Source organism: Panthera onca, chromosome E1 (genome assembly GCF_046562875.1).
Source record: "Panthera onca isolate mPanOnc1 chromosome E1, mPanOnc1 haplotype 2, whole genome shotgun sequence".
NCBI lineage: Eukaryota > Metazoa > Chordata > Mammalia > Carnivora > Felidae > Panthera > Panthera onca.
In genome coordinates this window covers 17,303,253-17,321,626 of record NC_138352.1, presented here as the reverse complement: position 1 = coordinate 17,321,626, position 18,374 = coordinate 17,303,253, and the positions used below count along the sequence as shown (strand labels likewise).

Below are 18,374 nucleotides of genomic sequence, written 5' to 3'. Positions count from 1 at the left end.
TAGGTTTGTCCCTGTCCCTGGCCACCTGGGGACACAGCCCTGCACAGGGCGCTGCTCCGCTCTGGGAGGAATCAGGGTCCAGTTAAAACCGAAAATGCAGTGGTTTTTAAGACACGACACGAGCTCCCTTTCTGAGGCTTTTGGTTTTCAAACAGGTGGCAGACACACCAGGCTGAGAACCACGGTCCTGCCGGGAGCCGGTGGAAGGGGCAGGAGATCTGCGGGGGCCTCACAAGGACGGCCTCCGGCCCTTGCTGGGAGAACCCTGCGTCACAGCACCGTCGAAGGGGAATCATCTGCACCCCAACAAAAAGAGTGAACACCGGGGCGGCTGGGTGGCTCCGTCGGTTGGGCGTCCGACTTCAGCTCAGGTCACGATCTCACGGTCCGTGGGTTCGAGCCCCGCGTCGGGCTCTGGGCCGACAGCTGGGAGCCTGGAGCCTGCTTCAAGTTCTGTGTCTCCCTCTCTCTGCCCCTCCCCTGCTTGCACTCTGTCTCTACCTCTCAAAAATAAATAAACATGAAAAAAAAAAAAAGAGTAAACACTTAGATCCCTCGAGTGGAGCCAGAAGGGGAACCCAGCCTCGCCTGGAGCCAGAAGGCCTCGTCCTAAGACTCCGTCACGGGAACGGCTGCGTTTAAAACCTCGGGGGTTCTCTACACCTTACAAGAGGGAGACATTCCCACGAGCTCGTGGGGACCCTCACAAGTGACGCGAGGTGGACGAGGCCGGCTCCCTTCCCTCCAGTGGACAGAAGACGACACCGAGGGCCCGGGAGGTCAAGCGGGTCCCCCGACGCCACACGGCCGGCAGATTCCCGGGACCGGGGCTGGTTCTGAAACCGCTGAGCACCCGCCTCCTCTCCCGGCCCGCGGCTCCGGCCTGAGAACCGAGTGTCACCGAGTGCCCGTCTCCAGAGTTCAGACCCTTTTTAGAAAATTCTACACCAGTCGCTGAAGCCCGTGTGTATTTCAAATGCTCAGAGTTGCAACTTGGCAAAGTGGATGAAATGAAGGGCCCGGGGCAGGCGGCCCTGACGCGACAGATTTACAGAAAACCCGGCCACGGGGGCCGGAGCCACTCTGGGTGGCGTGGCCTCCGGCAAGCCGCTTCTTCCCTCAGGGATTTATTCTCAGTGGCGACACCCGGGCTGGGGTCGGATGCTCCCTGGAGTCCTTCCTACTCCAGCGAAGTGCTGTCACTGATCAGCTCCGGGCACTGGGCCAGCGCGCGGGGAGGGGGCTGCGGGGCGTCCCTCGGGCGGCGTGGCGGAAAGAGCTGGGCCACGGGGAGGGCGGGCGGGGGCCGCTCGGTGCCCCGACGCAGGTGCCGCTTTGCGGGGCGCCTGAGCCCAGACGGCCCCTCTCTCTCGTCTCCAGAAGGCGAGCCGGGCACGTGGTAGGAAGAGCCCGCCACGGAGGCCACGGGCCGTGGCCGGGGGAGCGTGGCCGGTTCCCAGCGCGTCCTCCGAGGGCGGCCGGAAGCGGGGTTCGGTGGGAATTGACAGACGGGGAGGAAGGGGCAGGACGTCCCCGGGGGCTGGTTCGGAACGGGAACGAGCCTCACGCCCAAGTCGAGATTTGTATGTCTTGTTTTTCCGAAGCCGCGTTGACGGGAGCCAAGTTCACAATACAAACAGCGGTGATTGCAATCGCTCGCCGTTCCCATGGCAACGGGCGAGATGAAAAGGGCAAACGTTCGGGCTGGAGCTCTCCTCGGATTCAACTCAGTGGGCAGCACGCGAGCACGCGGGGCCCCCCCGCCCCCCGTTTCGAGAGTGAAAACCCCTCCTGGGTAAGTCACCAGGGCCCCCCGGGCTGACCAGCCAGGGTGTGAAGCCGCTGGGTGGCTTCTTGAATACCTCCAGCGACGGCGAGCTCACTTCACCGCTGGCCGATGTAGGCGCTCGCTGAAGGGGGACGCTCGCTGAGCGGGCAGGGGTAAATCCACGAAGGCGTGGGATCGGGCCGCCCCAGCGGGAACGGAAGGACAACCGTGGCCAACAGCTCACGTTCATCACAGCCTACGTTCGTGCGCGTGCGGCTCCCGGCACCCCACCCTCGACCGACCGCAGAGGACCAGGTCCGGCAGCCGGGGAGCTGAACGGTTGCACATGTCACACACTGTGCAAATCGCCCCGCACCCATGACCTCATCTGGTTTCCGCCACGGCCTGCCTCAAGCATTATTCTCTTTCCTACTTCGCGGATGAAGACGGCGGCCTGGAGAGGTCAGGGCCACGGCCGCGGAATCACGGCTGAGGCTCAGACCCGCCGACCCCGGGGCCCACGCCTGGCAACCACACAACGGGGCTGGGGATGCCGGTTGCACAGCTGGGCCTGGTCTCCCGAGCCCCACGCCCCCCACCCCCGCAGAGAGGTACGCCGTCACCAGGGAGGATCAGACTCCGGAAAAACATCACCGACACAAAACAGTGAGTCCACAGAGAAAACGACAATTAAATACCTGCCCGGGGCACCTGGGCCCCAGGTACAGATACACAAGGTCTTTCCCAAACTCAGCCGTCAGGTCAGCGTGTGCCTACTGTGTGCCGGGCACCAGGGGAGGCCCTGGGGATCCAGAAGGGATGAGGCCTGGACCACACGGAGGGTGGTGGGCAGGGAGGGGTGGGCAGGGCCGCAAGCCGCCACAGGGCAAAGAAACAGCAGTAGGTGTTACAAGAGTGGTGAGGACTGTGGCCGCTGAGGCTGGGAGAGGGGAACCCTGGAGGGCTTCTTGGAGGAGAGGGCCTTTTCAGTCATTCCTTTGCTCGCTCACCAAAGCCATGTCTGCTGGGTCCCCACAGGCGCTCTGCAGAGTGTGGGATGTGAGGGGAGCCTACCCCTCCCCGCGGGATGGGATCAAGAGTCGACTGGAGGAGAAGACAGAAACTCGTCCAAGTGCTGGGGGGGGGGGAAGGGCTCTGGGGACGAGGGAACCAGACGCCGGGCTCGTCTGCGGTGTCCAGGGGAGGCTTCCTAAAGCGAGAGGCGTTTGGGCCGGGAAGAGAACGCTGAGGGCCCAGAGGAGGGGTCGGGGGCTCGGCTGGGACCGGGAGTGGCCCTGGATGAGACCTGACCGCGGGGACGACGCAGGAGGGCTTCCTTGTGCCCCGGTGGCACCAAAGCATGCCGACCTCAGTCCTTCCCGGCCAAGGCCTCCCTCTGGCCCAACCCTCCGGGTCAGGAAGCACAGGTGCCCCTGGTGTGGCCCATCCCGAGAGGCACAGAGCAGACCAGACGAGAGCACAGACGCAGCTGCCGGGGCAAAGGGCTGTCAGCCGGGAGCGAGGGGGCAACGCGAGGGGCCTTGGCCAGGCCCCGCGGAGACGCCGGACGGAGAGGAGCAGGGAGAGGACAGCGGAGTCCGCGGTTACCACGATACCGGCTCCAGGCGGGTGGGTTTGCCCGGCGGTGTCCCCAGGAGGTCACAGGCAAACCGACCCTGTGTGAGGGGAGCCCCCGACCCAGGGCCACCAGGCGGGCAGAGGGTCAGGCGTGGACGGGCTTCCGGGAAACACAGGTCTCCGGGAAAGACCCGGGTGTTCCTCCCTGGATAACCCGCCGAAGCCGGGAGCCCCAGGGACCCCCAGGGGTCTGCTTGCCCGACCTGCGACCTGCGGTGAAGCCCCCGCCCCCAACAGCACGGCCCAGCCGTGGAGGTTGCAATCAAGCCTTCACTGTCTCACCTTAAAAACGCACGGGCCAGCGAGGATGTCTAGACCCGGGGGCAAGAAGGACCCAGCGGGGGAACACTGGGGAACTAGGGCTATCACGGGAGCCAAAGCGAAAATTCAAAAACCTCCTCCATATCCTCAGGGAGATTTGGTTCCCCATAAAACAAGAACAGGGGCGCCCGGGTGGCTCAGTCGGTTGAGCGTCCGACTTCGGCTCAGGTCACGATCTCACGGTTCGTGGGTTCGAGCCCCGTGTCGGGCTCTGCGCAGACAGCTCGGAGCCTGGAGCCTGCTTCGGATTCTGTGTCTCCTCCTCGCTCTGCCCATACCCCGCTTGTGCTCTGTCTCTCAAAAATAAATAAATAAAGGTTAAAAAAAAATTTAAAAAAATAAAACAAGAACAGAATTCCGTGAAAGGGTGGAGACGACTGACCCTCAAGATAAGAAAGAGCCCCAAGGAACTCACGATACAATAGCAGCAACGCAAAACTCAGCGGAAAGTGTTGCAAACGAAGTTGCAGAAATATCCCCAAAAGTAAGACAGCAAGGAGACAGGGTCGGTGGGAAGTAAGAGTATGAAACTCGGAACATCAGCGCATGAGTCCAACATCCAACAGACGAGAGCTCCAGACAGACCGGGAGGCAGAGGAGGGGGGGAATACAGGAAGCCAAACGAGGAGCGTTTGCAGACGGACCCAAAGACCCTCCACGGCACGTTGCCCGGAAATTCCCAAGTGTCCGGCAGGAACAGGAGGTCCGAAAAGCCGTGAGAAGGCCCGGACGGTCACACACAGAGGCCGGGGAATGAAAGTGACTTCTCTGTGTGTTCCGGGCTGAACTACGACCCCCCTACCCCGCTTCCTATGTGGAAGGTCCTCATCCACAGCACCCCAGGGTGCCATGTGACCTGGAAATGGGGTCCTGACAGACATCGCTGACTGGGGTGAGGTCACACCGCAGCAGAGCAGGCCCCTAGTCCAGGATGACCCAGGTCCTCGGGAAAAGGGGGCATTTGGGGGGCGCCTGGGTGGCTCCGTCAGTCAAGTGTCCGACTTCGGCTCAGGTCACGATCGTGCGGTTCGTGGCTTCGAGCCCCGCGTCGGGCTCTGTGCGGACAGCTCAGAGCCCGGAGCCTGCTTGGGATTCTGTGTCTCCCTCTCTCTCTCCGCCCCTTCCCTGCTCTCACTCTCTCTCTTTCTCTCTCAAAGATAAATAAACATTAAAAAAAATATTTTTTCAAAGGGAGCATTTGGACACAGACACACGCATGGGGAGACGCCGCGGGACGGTCAGGGCGCAGGAAAACTCCCAGGAGCAAGAAGGGCATGGAATTCATTTGCCCCCAGCCTCAGAAGGGAGCAGGCATGATGTCGGAGTTCCAACCCCCAGAACCAGGGGACAGGGACGGGGGAATCGTGATGCGTGAGCTGCCGTGACAGCAGCCAGAGCAGACTAACGTTAACGGCGGCCGGGGGACGGTGGGAGAGGGACGGGCACCCCCGAGAGAGGTCTCCAGCCAGCCAAGGACCAGCCCAGGGTGAAGGTGGAGTAAATACACCGTCAGCGACGCACCATCGCAGGAACGCCCACCCCCCACACGCCTGTCCTGAGAAAGCCACTGCAGGACGATGCCCGGCACGAACCACAGCAGCAGGCGAGAAGGGAGGAAGACGGGCTCCGGGAGGCGGGGAGGCATCCCAGAGGGCCCGGCGGTCCTGGAGGAATGTCGCCGGGAGGGGAAAATCAAACGCTGGCACAGCAGGAGGCTGTTAAGGGACCGAGGAGTGTTTGCAAACAACTTCCGGCAGACCCGCTCTCGCACACGTGTGAGCGCCACCCGTGCGACAGACGACGCTCGGCACCTGGACCGCGGCAGCGAGACAATGGCACGACGAAAGCCAGGGCCCAAACGGGGCCGTGAGAGGAAGCGTCACCACCCCTCCGGTTTGGCCAGCGTTCACACGGTCAGAAGGAAGCAAACGCGAGGTCTCGGCCGTGGTGGTGACGTCCCCGTGCGGCGGCAAGTGCCGGGCCGTGGGGTTCGGCGCGCCGAGGCCGGGTTCGAACAGGATCCTTGCGTCCAGTGTGCGAAATCCCGACCCGGGAGCACAGGATCACAATCTGCGTCCCCTCGCCCCCTCCCCCGCACGCAGGCCAGAGAACCTGGGACACAGCAGCTTTCAGCCGTGCCTGACGTGCACAGAGAGGCCCCGAGCCGTTAATCGATTCCCCCCCCCCCCCCCGGTGGTTCCGGTAAATTCCGGCTCCGGTCCCCGCGGGCGAGTGAGAGGCCGATGGGGGGCCCCCCACCCCAGCGAGGACGGCCAGCTGACCACCGGCGGGCAGCTCTGTGACAACCCATCGGGAACTCTTGGCCCCGTTGGCCCTGAGTCCTTTCAGGGAATGACTCGCACAGGTGATCATGAAAGAAGGGACCAGGGACACCAGGACGGGCCCCGGCTCCGAGCTGGGCCTGCTGTGGGGCCCTGGCCACGGGCCCTCAGGCCCCCTCCCCGAGGAGCCCCCGGGGAGCGGCCCGCCCACCCGCCTGCTTCCATGGGGGCTCGAGAATGAGGAGAGTGAGGGCCTGGCTCGCAGGGGACGCCCCGGGCCTCCTCCGCCAGGTCACGGCCACCACCAGGTGACGGGAAAGCAGGTTCGGACAGAAGGATCCAGGGGAGCGTCCAAGGCCCCAGGCAGGGCGGGCCCGCAGTTGGGAACCGACCCACCAAGAAGGAAGACGCTCGGGGCCTCGGGGAAAGCGACGCAAACATTTTCGAACTGGTCCCAGCAAGCACAGACGTGGATTCTTAGAAGCGTGGCTATCAAGGCTCTGGATTCGAATTCTTTCCCTCCACCTGCGAGGTTTTACCCGAGTTACCCAGAAGCACGCACGTCTGACCACAGAGGGGGCTCCCGTTCCCCAGCATCATCACGGCCGAATCTCGGGTCGGGGGGCTCCCTCCTCGAGCACAACCTGATCCTCCCGGTGGCGGTCCTGGCTTTCGGGTGCCCTTGTGTTCCGGTCCCTGGCATCAGGCCCGGCCCTCTGTTCCCCCCACCCCCCGACACCTTCCAACAAGACCACGTTACAGTCCTGCCGTCACACACGGGGCCCCGGGGACGCTGGCATCATCGGTCGGCAGGTGGGAAGGCGGTCAGGCAGGGGGTTCTAGGGCGCAGGCCCAGAAGCGGCCACGCCGGCTGCATCCCGCTCTACGGGCCAGCCAACCACCAGCAGGCCGCGTGCCCGGTGGCTGGGGACCGTCTGTCTGTCCAGTCTGTCACAAGGTCCCTTCCAGCACATCCGCCGGAAACCTCGGGCCAGAGGGGCAGGGTTGGGGGTGGGGACCCACTTCAAAGGTCGTTTGTCGAAAGACTGGATCAACCTGGAGGGAACACGCGCTGAGGCTCAGCAGGGACCCCCGAGCACCGCCAATACGAGGAAGGTTTACGGGGGGTGCGGGCAGGACGCGCAAAGCCGTGGGAGACAGTAACAGCCAGGCCCCCACGAGCCCCGAGGTGGAGTGCGGGCGGCAGGGGAGCGGCCCCTCTCCGGTGCCCACGGCCTCACCCCCCAGCCTGTGCACGCGTGGCCTTCCACCCCAACGGGGGCTCTGCAAGAGTGATCCTGGGGGCACGGGGGCCCGGCTGGTCATGGGGTCCTGGTAAGGGGGACGCAGGGGACTCGGAGGAGGAAATCCCAGGAGAGAGCACAGAAGAGACTCCCCTGTCCCATCACGTTCACACGCAGCTCGACGAGTCACCCTAAATCGTGAATGGTGTGCAGGGTCGGAGTGGGACGGGGACACGGTCCGCCGCCACCCACACTCCGACACGCGCCCCTCGGGACGCGCTGGGAGCACCACATGCCCCAGAGACGGTGTGAGGCACGGAACGCAAAGCACCTTGTTTGGGACGAGCCGGTAACGCTGCTGACGCACGGGGTCAAGGTTAATGCACCTATTTTTTGCCTTTTTAACGTAACTTCCCGGAAATGTCACAGCTGCCGCCTGGACCGCGATGCCCTCCCCGCCTGGGCCCCTGTGGGACGCGGTGCCCGGCTGTGGGCTCAGGGCCGCTCGACATCAGACCTCAGGGGCCGCGGGACACTGTCCCCCCACCTCTTCCCTGGGGGAGGGCTTGGTGGGGACGTGGGGTCAACTCGCTATGAGGACACATGGTGTCCCGGCCGAGAGACAGATCTCAAACATGCTCTTCCTCCCTTATCTTCCTTCCCCCTCCTTCCCCCCCTTCCTCCCCCCTCCCTTCCTCCTTGCCTTCTCCCTCCCTTCCCTCCTCCCCCCTTCCTCCCCTCCCTCCCTCCTTCCTCCCTCACCCCCTCTCTCCCTTCCCTCCCCCTTCCTACCTCCTTCCCTTGGCCCCCTCCTTTCCTCCCTTCCCTCCCTTCCTCCCTCCCTCCTTCCTCCCTCCCTCCTTCCTCCCTCGCCCCCTCCCTCCCTTCCCTCCCCCCTTCCTTCCTCCCTCCCTTGCCCCCTCCTTTCCTCCCTTCCCTCCATTCCTCCCTTCCCTCCCTTCCTCCCTCCCTCCTTCCTCCCTCCCTCCTTCCTCCCTCCCTCCTTCCTCCCTCACCCCCTCCCTCCCTTCCCTCCCCCTTCCTTCCTCCTTCTCTTGGCCCCCTCCTTTCCTCCCTTCCCTCCCTTCCTTCCTCCCTCCCTCCTTCCTCCCTCCCTCCTTCCTCCCTCGCCCCCTCCCTCCCTTCCCTCCCTTCCCTCCCCCCTTCCTTCCTCCCTCCCTCGCCCCCTCCCTCCCTTCCCTCCCTTCCCTCCCCCCTTCCTTCCTCCCTCTCTTGCCCCCTCCTTTCCTCCCTTCCCTCCATTCCTCCCTTCCCTCCCTTCCTCCCTCCCTCCTTCCTCCCTCCCTCCTTCCTCCCTCCCTCCTTCCTCCCTCCCTCCTTCCTCCCTCGCCCCCTCCCTCCCTTCCCTCCCTTCCCTCCCCCCTTCCTTCCTCCCTCCCTTGCCCCCTCCCTTCCTCCCTTCCCTCCATTCCTCCCTTCCCTCTCTCCACCCCCCATTCCCTCCCTCCCTCCCATACATCACACTCATGTGTAGACTGTCCCAGGAGGAGTGTTGTACAAAAAGTCCCAGCCCGGAAACCTGGAAACCTGGAAACTAATCCTGAGGCTGTCCCAGAACTGCAGTGGGGTCTGGAATGTTACAGCCCTTCTCCAAGCCTCAGTTTCCCCATCTGTACAGGGGGGTGCCTGGTGGCATTCGGACGCTGCAGCTCTAAACCCTCCCTTCCCTGCGCCCTGCCCGCGGGACCTGCTGGCGACCCGTGAGAGTCAGAGAGTCAGGGCAGGTCGGGGCTCCTGGGGAAGCAAAGCTTTCTCAGGGCTCCCAGCCAGTCCCAGCTCCGGCCCTGGGGACCCCAACCTGCTTGATCTCTGCTGCCCCCTGCTGGCCACTCGGAACCAGCTTCCAGCTCCGTCCCTTGGAAAGGTTGGAAGGGGCGACATCCCAGGACCCTCCTGCGCCCACCTGCCCAGACCTGGCCCAGAGCACCTCCAGGAGGCTGCGTCAGGGCCACAGGAAGCCAGCGCCGGGGCCAGAGGCCTGGACAGGGTGGCGGCGCACCTCGGGGCCCTGGTCAGCTCTCCACCCCTGCACCAGCCAGATAGGGTGAGAGGCACCTGGGTCCTCAAGAACCTGTGGTCCCATCCTTGGCCTTTGGACGGGGTGAGTCTGTTCTCTGTCTGGATCTGGCATACACGGGGGGAGGGGGGCGGGGAGGAGGGGGAGTGTGCCCAGCGGGGCAGAAATCACCAGGAGGGGTGCGGCCAGGGGAGAGGCTCCGACCATCCGAGAAAGGCAGGTGGCAGGCAGAGGGGGGACGGCTGACCAAGAAAGGCCTGAACCAAAATGTGGCTGATCCCCACCCCCTGGGTGGCTGGTGGGAAGTGCTCCTGTGGCCTTGGTGACCAGGGAGGGAGGGTCTCCAGCCTCACGGGTTCCACACGGTCTCCAGCATTGGGGGGGGGGGGGGCAGCTTCCACACAAACACCCTCCCCCGCCCCCGCCTCTCTTTTCTCCGGGGCTTGCAAAGTCCTAGGGCATCAGGAGGGGGCATGGCGGCAGGGGACCAGGGTCGTGGGACACATTCTGGCCTCAGCACAGACGGGGTGAGACCCTCACGGACCCCAGGGAAGAGGGCGGCGGAGGGAAGGCCGCACACTGAAAACGGAAGGACCCTGGGGGCCGGGCGTCTCCGGCCATAGGTCCTGGTCCTCAATTAATTCCCTCACCAGGCTCTCCACCTGCTTTGCAGCCTCCGGTGGTCCCGCCCAGGGCAGTGGGAGGCCGGTGACCGTCCCGCTCCAGCCCACGGGGTCCCCTCGCCCGACCCGCTCCCCCCTGCTTCGCACACATATACCTGGACCGCCCTCAGCCACGAGCCTGAACCACCGAACGCTAACCCCCTTTCCTCGGCGCAAGTGACCTCCTTCTGTGGCCCCTGGTGGCCGTGAATTTGGAAGCACAGAAAAAGAACCGCGATCATAGCACCGCACGGGGGCCTTTGGGAAACTTACACCGTTTATTGGTTTTCTCATTTTAAAGTCAGTCTGCGGACAAAGCACAGAAACTTGGTTTTGGCTACAGAAGGAGCACAGGTGTTAACAGTGGGGACAGAGCAGAAGCAAAGGTCAGTGGTCACCCCGCACAGAAGGGAGTGGCGGGGACTCCAGAGAGAATTCTAGAGGAAGTGGATGAAGCAACAAAAATAACCAGGGGAGGTCGGGTGGCATTGAAGCTGTGGGAGGCAGGGGAGGCCAGGGAAGGGGGAGGCTGGGGAGTCAGTGGAGGAGGGGGGCAGGAGGAGGCCAGGGGAGGCTGGGAGTCAGTGAAGAAGGGGAAAGGAGGAGGCCGGGGGAGTCCAGAGGAGGCTACAGGGAGTCCAGGGGAGCCCAGAGGGTCAGTGGAGGAGGGGGCCGGGAAGAGGCCAGGAGGAGGCCAGGGGGCGGGGGTGGGGTGGGGCAGGCAGAGGCCAGGAGGGGGGTGGGAGTCAGTGGAGGAGGGGGCAGGAGGAGGCCGAGGGAGGCCAGAGGAGTCTGAAGAGTCAGGGGAGGACGCGGCCGGGGGAGGCCGGGGGAGGCCGGGGAGGCCGGGGAGGCCCGGAGGCCCGCTCCTGGCCTAGCCCAACATGTTCCGGCAGCGCAGCCGTTCCTCCTCCCTCTTCTCCTCCAGGCGGCTCTCCAAGAGCCTCAGCTCGCGGCGCACCGCCTTCTGCATGGACGGCTCCAGCTCCAGCACCTTCTGAAGGTCCGCCCTGGCCTCCGCCTCGTTCCACACCTCCGCGTGGGCCCGGGCCCGCACGTAGTAGGCCTTCACGATGCCTGAGGGGAGGATCATCGGGCCGCCCCGGCCGCCGGGGCCTCAGAGGCCGAGCCTCGCCCGCCCTGAGCCCGGATCACGAGCCGTGCCCTCCGTGTCCGCCCGAGCCGCCGCCTCGGTTTCCCTCCCCAGACCGCGGGTCTCGGTGGGGTGGGGGGGCGGGAGGGGGGGCTCTCCCTGCCCCCTCCCGCCCCCCCTCCCCTGCGGCCGGCGCTCGCTCTGGGCGCCAAGTGAGGCGAGGCGAGGCGAGCGCCCGGCCCGGCGCGCAGTAGGACCGCGAGGCTTCTCCCGACAAGCACCTGCTACGGGGCCCGGGCCCCGGAGTCGCGGGCTCGCGAGCCGCCGGGTCGCCCGCCCGACCGGGGACGGGACGCGTCGCGCGGCGCGGGACCCCTCCCGCCGCGGCCCCGCCCCCCGCGCACGCGCACGCGCACCTGGGTGGTGGCGCAGGATGTCGCTGGCGTGCTCCAGCACCTCGTAGTACTCCTCCTTCTTCAGCAGACACTGGCAGTAGTTGAGGGTCAGGGTGTGATCAGCTTCTCCAGCTTCAGCCACTGCACCTCCCAGGGCTTCTCCTGCCCGGGGAGCGCGTGCGCCGTGAGCTCGGGCCGCCGCCTGCCCCCTCCCCCCGGCCGCCCCCTCCCTCGGCGGCCTGTCCCCTCCCCCGGCCGCCCCCCCCTTCGGCGGCCTGTCCCCTCCCCCCCCCCAGCACCCAGCCGCCCGCCCCTCGGCGGCCTGTCCCCTCCCCCCAGCCGCCTGCCCCCTCCCCCCGGCCTCCCCCCCCCTCGGCGGCCTGTCCCCTCCCCCCAGCCGCCTGCCCCCTCCCCCCGGCCTCCCCCCCCTCGGCGGCCTGTCCCCTCCCCCCAGCCGCCTGCCCCCTCCCCCGGCCTCCCCCCCCCCCTCGGCGGCCTGTCCCCTCCCCCCCTGCTCCCAGCCGCCCCCACCCTCGGCGACCTGTCCCCTCCCCCCCAGCTCCCAGCCGCCTCCCCCCCCCCCCCCCCCCCCCCCCCCCCGCGCCCGCCCTGCCCGCCGCCTCCCACCTTGGTCTGCAGGTTCCGCAGGCACACGATGGCCTCCTGGTACTTGGTGGAGGCCTCCTCGTACCGGCCCAGCTTGAAGAGCCGGTTCCCTTCCCCGTGGAGGACGGGCACCGCCTGCAGCTTCTCCTCGTTACTCAGGCTCCACGTCTCCCGCCGGTACTCGCTCGGGGCCTCGACCTGGCCCCAGAGCGGCAGGCGGGTGAGGCGGGGACCGGGGTGCCTGCGTCCCCGCGGCTGGGGAAGCCCCTCGGCCTATTCCACGGGGAGGGTGGGCCGGGCGGCAGAACCGTGCTCGCCAGCCACAGCCACAGCCACGTACACGGGGGGGCCTAAATCAGATCCTCTGTGCGATCAGGGAGAGACAGCCCTCTGTCAGTCAACACACCCGACTTCAGTCTTCAGAAGATCGTCAGGACACTCATTTGGCAGAACTACACGCTTTATTGCCATCTGCCGGGTAATCGTCATTCTAAGGTTCCCATATACGGGGTCGGTGACGAGCACCTTGGAGGTGATGTCCTTGTGCAGTGGAGAAAACCGCACAACTGTCCTAGCAGGCCCACAAAGACCCTCCGCCGACACGATTCTCTTATTTATTTGTTCATCCACGTAGCCCTCGGGCTGACCTCATCCTGGGCCATGAGCTGAGTCCCGACCCGGGCTTGACCCTCTCCGCCACCCCACAAACGCGAGCTATCAGTCACTCTGGGGTCTGGGTGAGAAGGTGTGGGCAGTTCTGTCCAGCCTCCCCCCCTGCTGGAGAACCAGGTCTGAATCCAGGACCCAGGGGACTAATTGGAAACCACTGGAAACAAAAGCACAGCCCAGAACCAACAAAAGTAAATGCCTCCGAATGAACACCAGTAACTCCCCAAAGAGCTGGTCTCAGATGGGCTTTTGGTACTTTTGGGGGTCAGATTCCACTTTGGCTGGGGTTTATGAACCCTCTTGTGCTCTAAAGAGAAAGCAGGTGACGCCCAGTTGACCAGTGAGGTCAGGCTCCCTGCGGGCCCACTCCCCCGGGGCACAGCTGCCCGAGGCTGGGCCAGCCCCCTGCCCCTTCCCCGCCCCTGGCATCCCTGCCCTGCTGCCCCTCCCCTGCCCCATGCACCTGCCCCCCTGCCCCTATCCCAACCCCCCGCACACCCCCCTCCCCCCCATACCTGCCCCTCCCCCACCCCGGGGGGGCACCTGCTCCTCCCCCCCCCGCCCCTGGCATCCCTGCCCTGCTGCCCCCCTGCCCCTCTCCCGACCCCTGCGCACCCCCTCCCCCCATACCTGCCCCTCCCCCACCCCGGGGGGCACCTGCTCCTCCCCCCCCTGCCCCTGGCATCCCTGCCCTGCTGCCCCCCTGCCCCTCTCCCGACCCCGCGCACCCCCCTCCCCCCCATACCTGCCCCTCCCCCACCCCGGGGCGCACCTGCCCCCCCACGCACCTGCTCCCCCCTCCCCCTGCCCGGGGCACACCTGCAGCAGCTCTATCACAAAGATCAAAGGCTGTGGCTCCTTCTGCAGCTCGTCCAGGTCCTCGTAGCCCAGCGTGTGGTAGGCAAACATGTTGGCCAGCCGCACGTGTGCACGTGCCACTCGGTGGGGTCCTTGCCCTCCGCCACCTGCCGCAGGCTCCGGGACAGGATGGGGTAGACCCCTGTGTGCTGTGGGGAGAGACCACGGTGGCTTCCGGCCCCAGAGAGCCCACCTCTGGGTCCGGCCACCGCCGCCATCAGCCTGCCCGTGGCTGGTAGTACGCGTTGTCCCCAGCACGCCCCACCAATGACTGGGGTTCACTGTGTCCCAGGCAAAGTGTTCACCGGCTCCTTCTGTTAGCTGCCTCGGTCCTTAGATGACCCGGTGAGGGAGGTATGACTATTATCCCCACTCTGTAGATGAGGAGGACTGCAGCCCAGAGAGGTTAAGTAACTTGCTTAAGTCACACAGCTAGGAAGTGACAGAGCCGGGATCAAACCCGGCCCCAGAGGACACACTCCCGCCACAGTGCCATGCTGCCTCTTGCTGGCCCTTGTGCTCAGCGCTGACGCATTTCTCTCCCAAGGAGACCTGAGCCCCTGAGTCTGTGACCCGCAGGGAGGGAGGTGTGGAGAGTAGGGGAAGGAGCAGGCTCCAGTGGCCGAGAGGGCCAAGCTGATTCGCAGAGAGCCTGGGCACCACACCTGCCATAGGGAGCTGTCGTGGGTTGCAGGGGGTGGGTACAGATCGCAGCTCATCCCAGCCCCTCCCTGCGCTGGGCACCGGGCTTGCCCCTTCTGGGGGTGGAGGAGGCCTGGGGACATCAGCCCCTGGGGCCTCAGCTTCCCAGCTGTGAGCCCCTCTGCTTGGACCCGGTTCTGACACGGCCGACCTCCGGCTCTCTCAGGGCAGCTCCGGGAAAGACCCGGTGTCGGGGACTCCAGGGGCAGAAACAGCTCAGCTTGCCCTCCAAGTCACCAGCGTGGGGGTGAGTGGGGGTGACGGTCAGCGCTCCCCGCCCCAGCAGCCAGGATTAACCCAGAATGCCCGAGGCTCCTTTGTGAGGGAGGTGACCAGATGGCAGTTAATCCCATGGGGATCAAGGCTGAACTAAAGCCAGGAGAGGCCCCAGGAGCAGCCGGCTGGGGGAGGGCCCATCCTGGCCCGGCAGGCGGCCCCCAGCTCACACGCCCTTCGTCCCACGAGTCCACGGAGCCACCGGCACCCTGGAGCCAGCAGACCCTCTGGGCAGCACGGTGGGGCTGGGGGTGCCGCCAGGAGCCAGGAGAATCGGGAAGGATGGAGTCCCCGTCTGCGCCAGTCTTGTGAGGCCAGCTTGCCTGGCTGGGGACCGGCAGGACAGCTAGAGACACACGAGGGGCCCTCTGTGGGGCTCCAGCCCCGGGGACTGGGACCCAGGCTGCGCGGAGGCAGGGGGCCCCAGGACCCCTGCCCGTCTCTAAGGCTTCAAGGCCCGGGGCGGGTTCTTTCTGAGGGGCTGTGTCTACACTGGAGGCTGCAGACCGGTGGGCCCGAGGCCATATTCAGCTGCCAGATGGGTTTTGTCTTACCCGCGCCTTGTGGAGTTTTTACCAATTAGTTCCTGACATTCAAGTATTGAGGGAGTCTGCATGCTAATGAAGATTTCTGGCTCATCTTAAAACTCAGAATATGCAGCCACGCGGCAACCAAGGCGGGCGGTGGCTGAGGACAGGCTGCCCCCGTCGATCGGCCAGAGCGCCCGGCCCCTGGTGGAATCGGAGTTTGCAGCCCTTGGCCTCACACCCCACACTACTGGGCACCAGCACCAAATCCCACCTCGAGACCAGCGTCCTGCCCACGGTGGGGGTGAGGCGGGGAGGAGAGCTCTCAGGGCAGAGGCCCCCAGCTCCTCACTGACCCTGCCTCCCCTGAGTAGGGGGAGGTGAGGGAGGCAGGAGTCCCCCCGCTCTTCAAAGCGAGAGCTGATGAGGGCTGTCCAGGAGGAGGGCTCTGCAGGGAGTGAGGGGCAGAGCCAGGCCCTCCTAAGTCCTCTGACAAACACACATGATGATCCCACCGATCGCTGAGTTGTTCCAAAACTCAGATTCTTTTTTTTAATGCTTATTTATTTTTGAGGGGGTGGGGGCAGAGGGAGAGGGAGACACAGAGTCCGAAGCAGGCTCCAGGCTCCGAGCCGTCAGCACAGAGCCCGATGCGGGGCTGGAAGCCACAGACCGTGAGATCGTGACCTCATCCGAAGTCGGGTGCTTAACCGACTGAGCCACCAGGTGCCCCCCAAAACTCAGAGAGATGGCCCCCAGGGAAGGGGCTAGGTAAATTAACCACGCCAAAGCTTTGCACACTTCCTGGCCCAGATGCCACCTCTCTCCCCACATGTAGACCTGGTGAACTCCTATTCATCCTTCAATACCCAATTCAATGTCGTCTTGAAAAAGTTTCCCCCAAGATCCTAAAGCAGCTAGTTGCCCGTCATCTGTGGCCCCAAAGCACTGTGCCCTCACTGACTCCCATCAGGGCACTGGCCGCCCTCCGTCGTAACTGCTCAAGTCTCTGCTCCTCCTCCAGACTGAGGACAGAGCTTTGTTTCACCCCTAACACACGGCACAGTCCAAACCTGGTGCCCACCGAATGTTCCCAGATAGATAAGCAGACAGACAGACCCATGAAGGGTGGATGCTTGATGCCCGGGTGCGGCGACGGAGAAAAGGGGGAAACGTCATTAGAGAAACCACCGTGGCACGTGCGTACGTGCGCGCGCAATCATGGCGGCCGTGGCCGGGAGGAGGCATGGCAGGCTGTCCCCGGGGCTTCGAAGTCGCCAGCCTGCGAGACGCGCACACAGACCGCCCAGGACACGCAGAGCCGTGCCCGCGTTCGGGGGGGGGGGGGGGGGTAGCAGCAGCTCGGGGTTGTGCGCACAGCAAACCAATCGGCCAATCGAGGGTTCGTGGGCGCCCGGGTCTCCGACGTGAGCGAGCGTGGACCCTGCGGAGCACGACCCCGCTGGCGGCCGAGGCTCGTCCCACGCGGCCCCCCCCCCCCACCCCCAGTGACAGGTGCGCGTGCCGGAGAACCTCACCATAAGCAAAGCCGACAGATGGCATTTTAAACTAACGGAAGCCACAAAGCCGATTTTCTGAAGACCTGGCTCGTTGGAAGACACATCTTTACACTCTTTCTACACATTAGGATGAGGCACAACACAGACGAGGGTAGGCAGAGGAGACACGCCCACCTGGCACCTGGCGGGGGACCGTCGGGCGGCGCCCCTAGCGGTCGACCCCGGCATTGCAGCCCCTGGCGGTCACTGGGGGGGGGCGGGGTCCGGCCTTCCATCCGGATAAGCGGTGGGGGAACCAGGGGTCCCACCTCCACCCTGTCCCTTTACTCGTCTGACCCAGCGCAAGTCGCTCTTCTCGGCCTCTTCTGCTTCGTCTAAAACAGGGAGTTCGGGGGCGCCTGGGGGGCTCAGTCGGCTAAGCGTCCGACTTCAGCTCGGGTCATGATCTCACGGTCTGTGAGTTCAAGCCCCGCGTCGGGCTCTGTGCGGACAGCTCGGAGCCTGGAGCCCGCTTCCGATTCTCTCTCCCTCTCTCTCTGCCCCTCCCCACTCGTGCTCTGTCTCTCTCTCTCTCTCTCTCTCTCTCTCTCTCAAGGAATAAACATTTAAAAAGATTTTTTAAGTGGAAATAATTTTACAAGGGTCACAGGAGTGGGGAGGGGGCAGAAAAGTGACCCGTGGCCAAAAGTCCCCAGGATCCAACAATGGTGTGTAGGGCATGGGTGGCCCTGGTCCCACATCCCGCCAGCCAGCCAGCCACCACGCTGACTGTCGCCCTGGGGCTTGCTCCTTGGGGTGACTCCCCACCTGCGCGGAGGAAGGCGACCCAGGGTTTTGTCTCAGCCCCGCTCCGCGGCCCCGCAGGAGCCCTGGCGGGCGCGCCTACTTACGATGGAGTCGCACCAGAACTCGGCCACCTCGCCGATGCGCATGGACGTCAGGAGCACCTCCCAGACCTCCAGCTTGAACATGTTCCCGATGATAATGTGCATGGGGTGGCCCACGCGCTTGCTGTCGTCTATCACCGTCCGCTCGTCGTCACATTTCGTGGTGCGGAAGTGGAAGATCACCTGGCGGCCGAGACAGGGACCCCGGGTCTAGACGCACCTCCGCGGCGCCTGCGGAAGCCCCCCCCCCCACCGACACTCGGGGGGGGGGGGTCCCCGGGGCTCAGCTCACGCAGCCCCAGCCAGAGCTCCCCCCGGGGGGACCGGGAGCCCACTCCCTCGCAAAGGACCCCGTCCCACCCTCTGGCAGCCCGCGGGTCAGGAGCCCCTCGCTTAAGTCAGCCCTGGATCTGCGGCCACAGACCCAGGGAAGCCCCCCAGAGATTTGTGGCCAAAACGACGACCGCCGAGGGCCCCTCCTTTTAACTCGACGTTTGGGGCTCCAGAAAATTCCCAAAGCCCTTCCCCTGCCCCACGCCAGAGTTTAATTTTCCAGCGTCAAAAGTGTCCCGTGAATGGGCACCAATCCAGAGGTCCCCAGGTGCTCAGGGGTCGACAATCCAGGGACGACGTGTCCGGCCGGGTTCTGACAAAGCCGGCCGTGGTTTCAGTGCGAAGGCTGCCGTGGGGGCCCCTATCTGGTGTGGGGGGCGGGGCCCACTCACCCGGGACCCCGTGATGAAGTTGGGGAGATCCCCCGTGCCTCCGTGCAGGATGGTTTTCCTGACCCCTTCCACGTTCAGGAGCAGAGCGGCGTCCATGGCTGCGGGTGAGGGAGGTGTGGGCTCAGGCACAGATTATCTCCCCGGACGAAGGCTTGGGTGGCGG

The 18,374-nt window shown here is 65.1% G+C and overlaps 1 protein-coding gene across 1 annotated transcript; it reads right to left on the bottom strand.

Annotated features, from left to right (window-relative positions):
- Positions 1–10,212: 10,212 nt before the first annotated feature.
- Positions 10,213–18,374, bottom strand: AIPL1 (AIP like 1 HSP90 co-chaperone). The gene is given in 8 exon segments (XM_081791146.1): positions 10,213–11,030; positions 11,463–11,558; positions 11,561–11,603; positions 12,069–12,245; positions 13,536–13,633; positions 13,636–13,723; positions 17,490–17,669; positions 18,212–18,374. Coding segments are annotated over 8 exon segments (981 nt in total). The 5' UTR covers positions 18,308–18,374; the 3' UTR covers positions 10,213–10,827.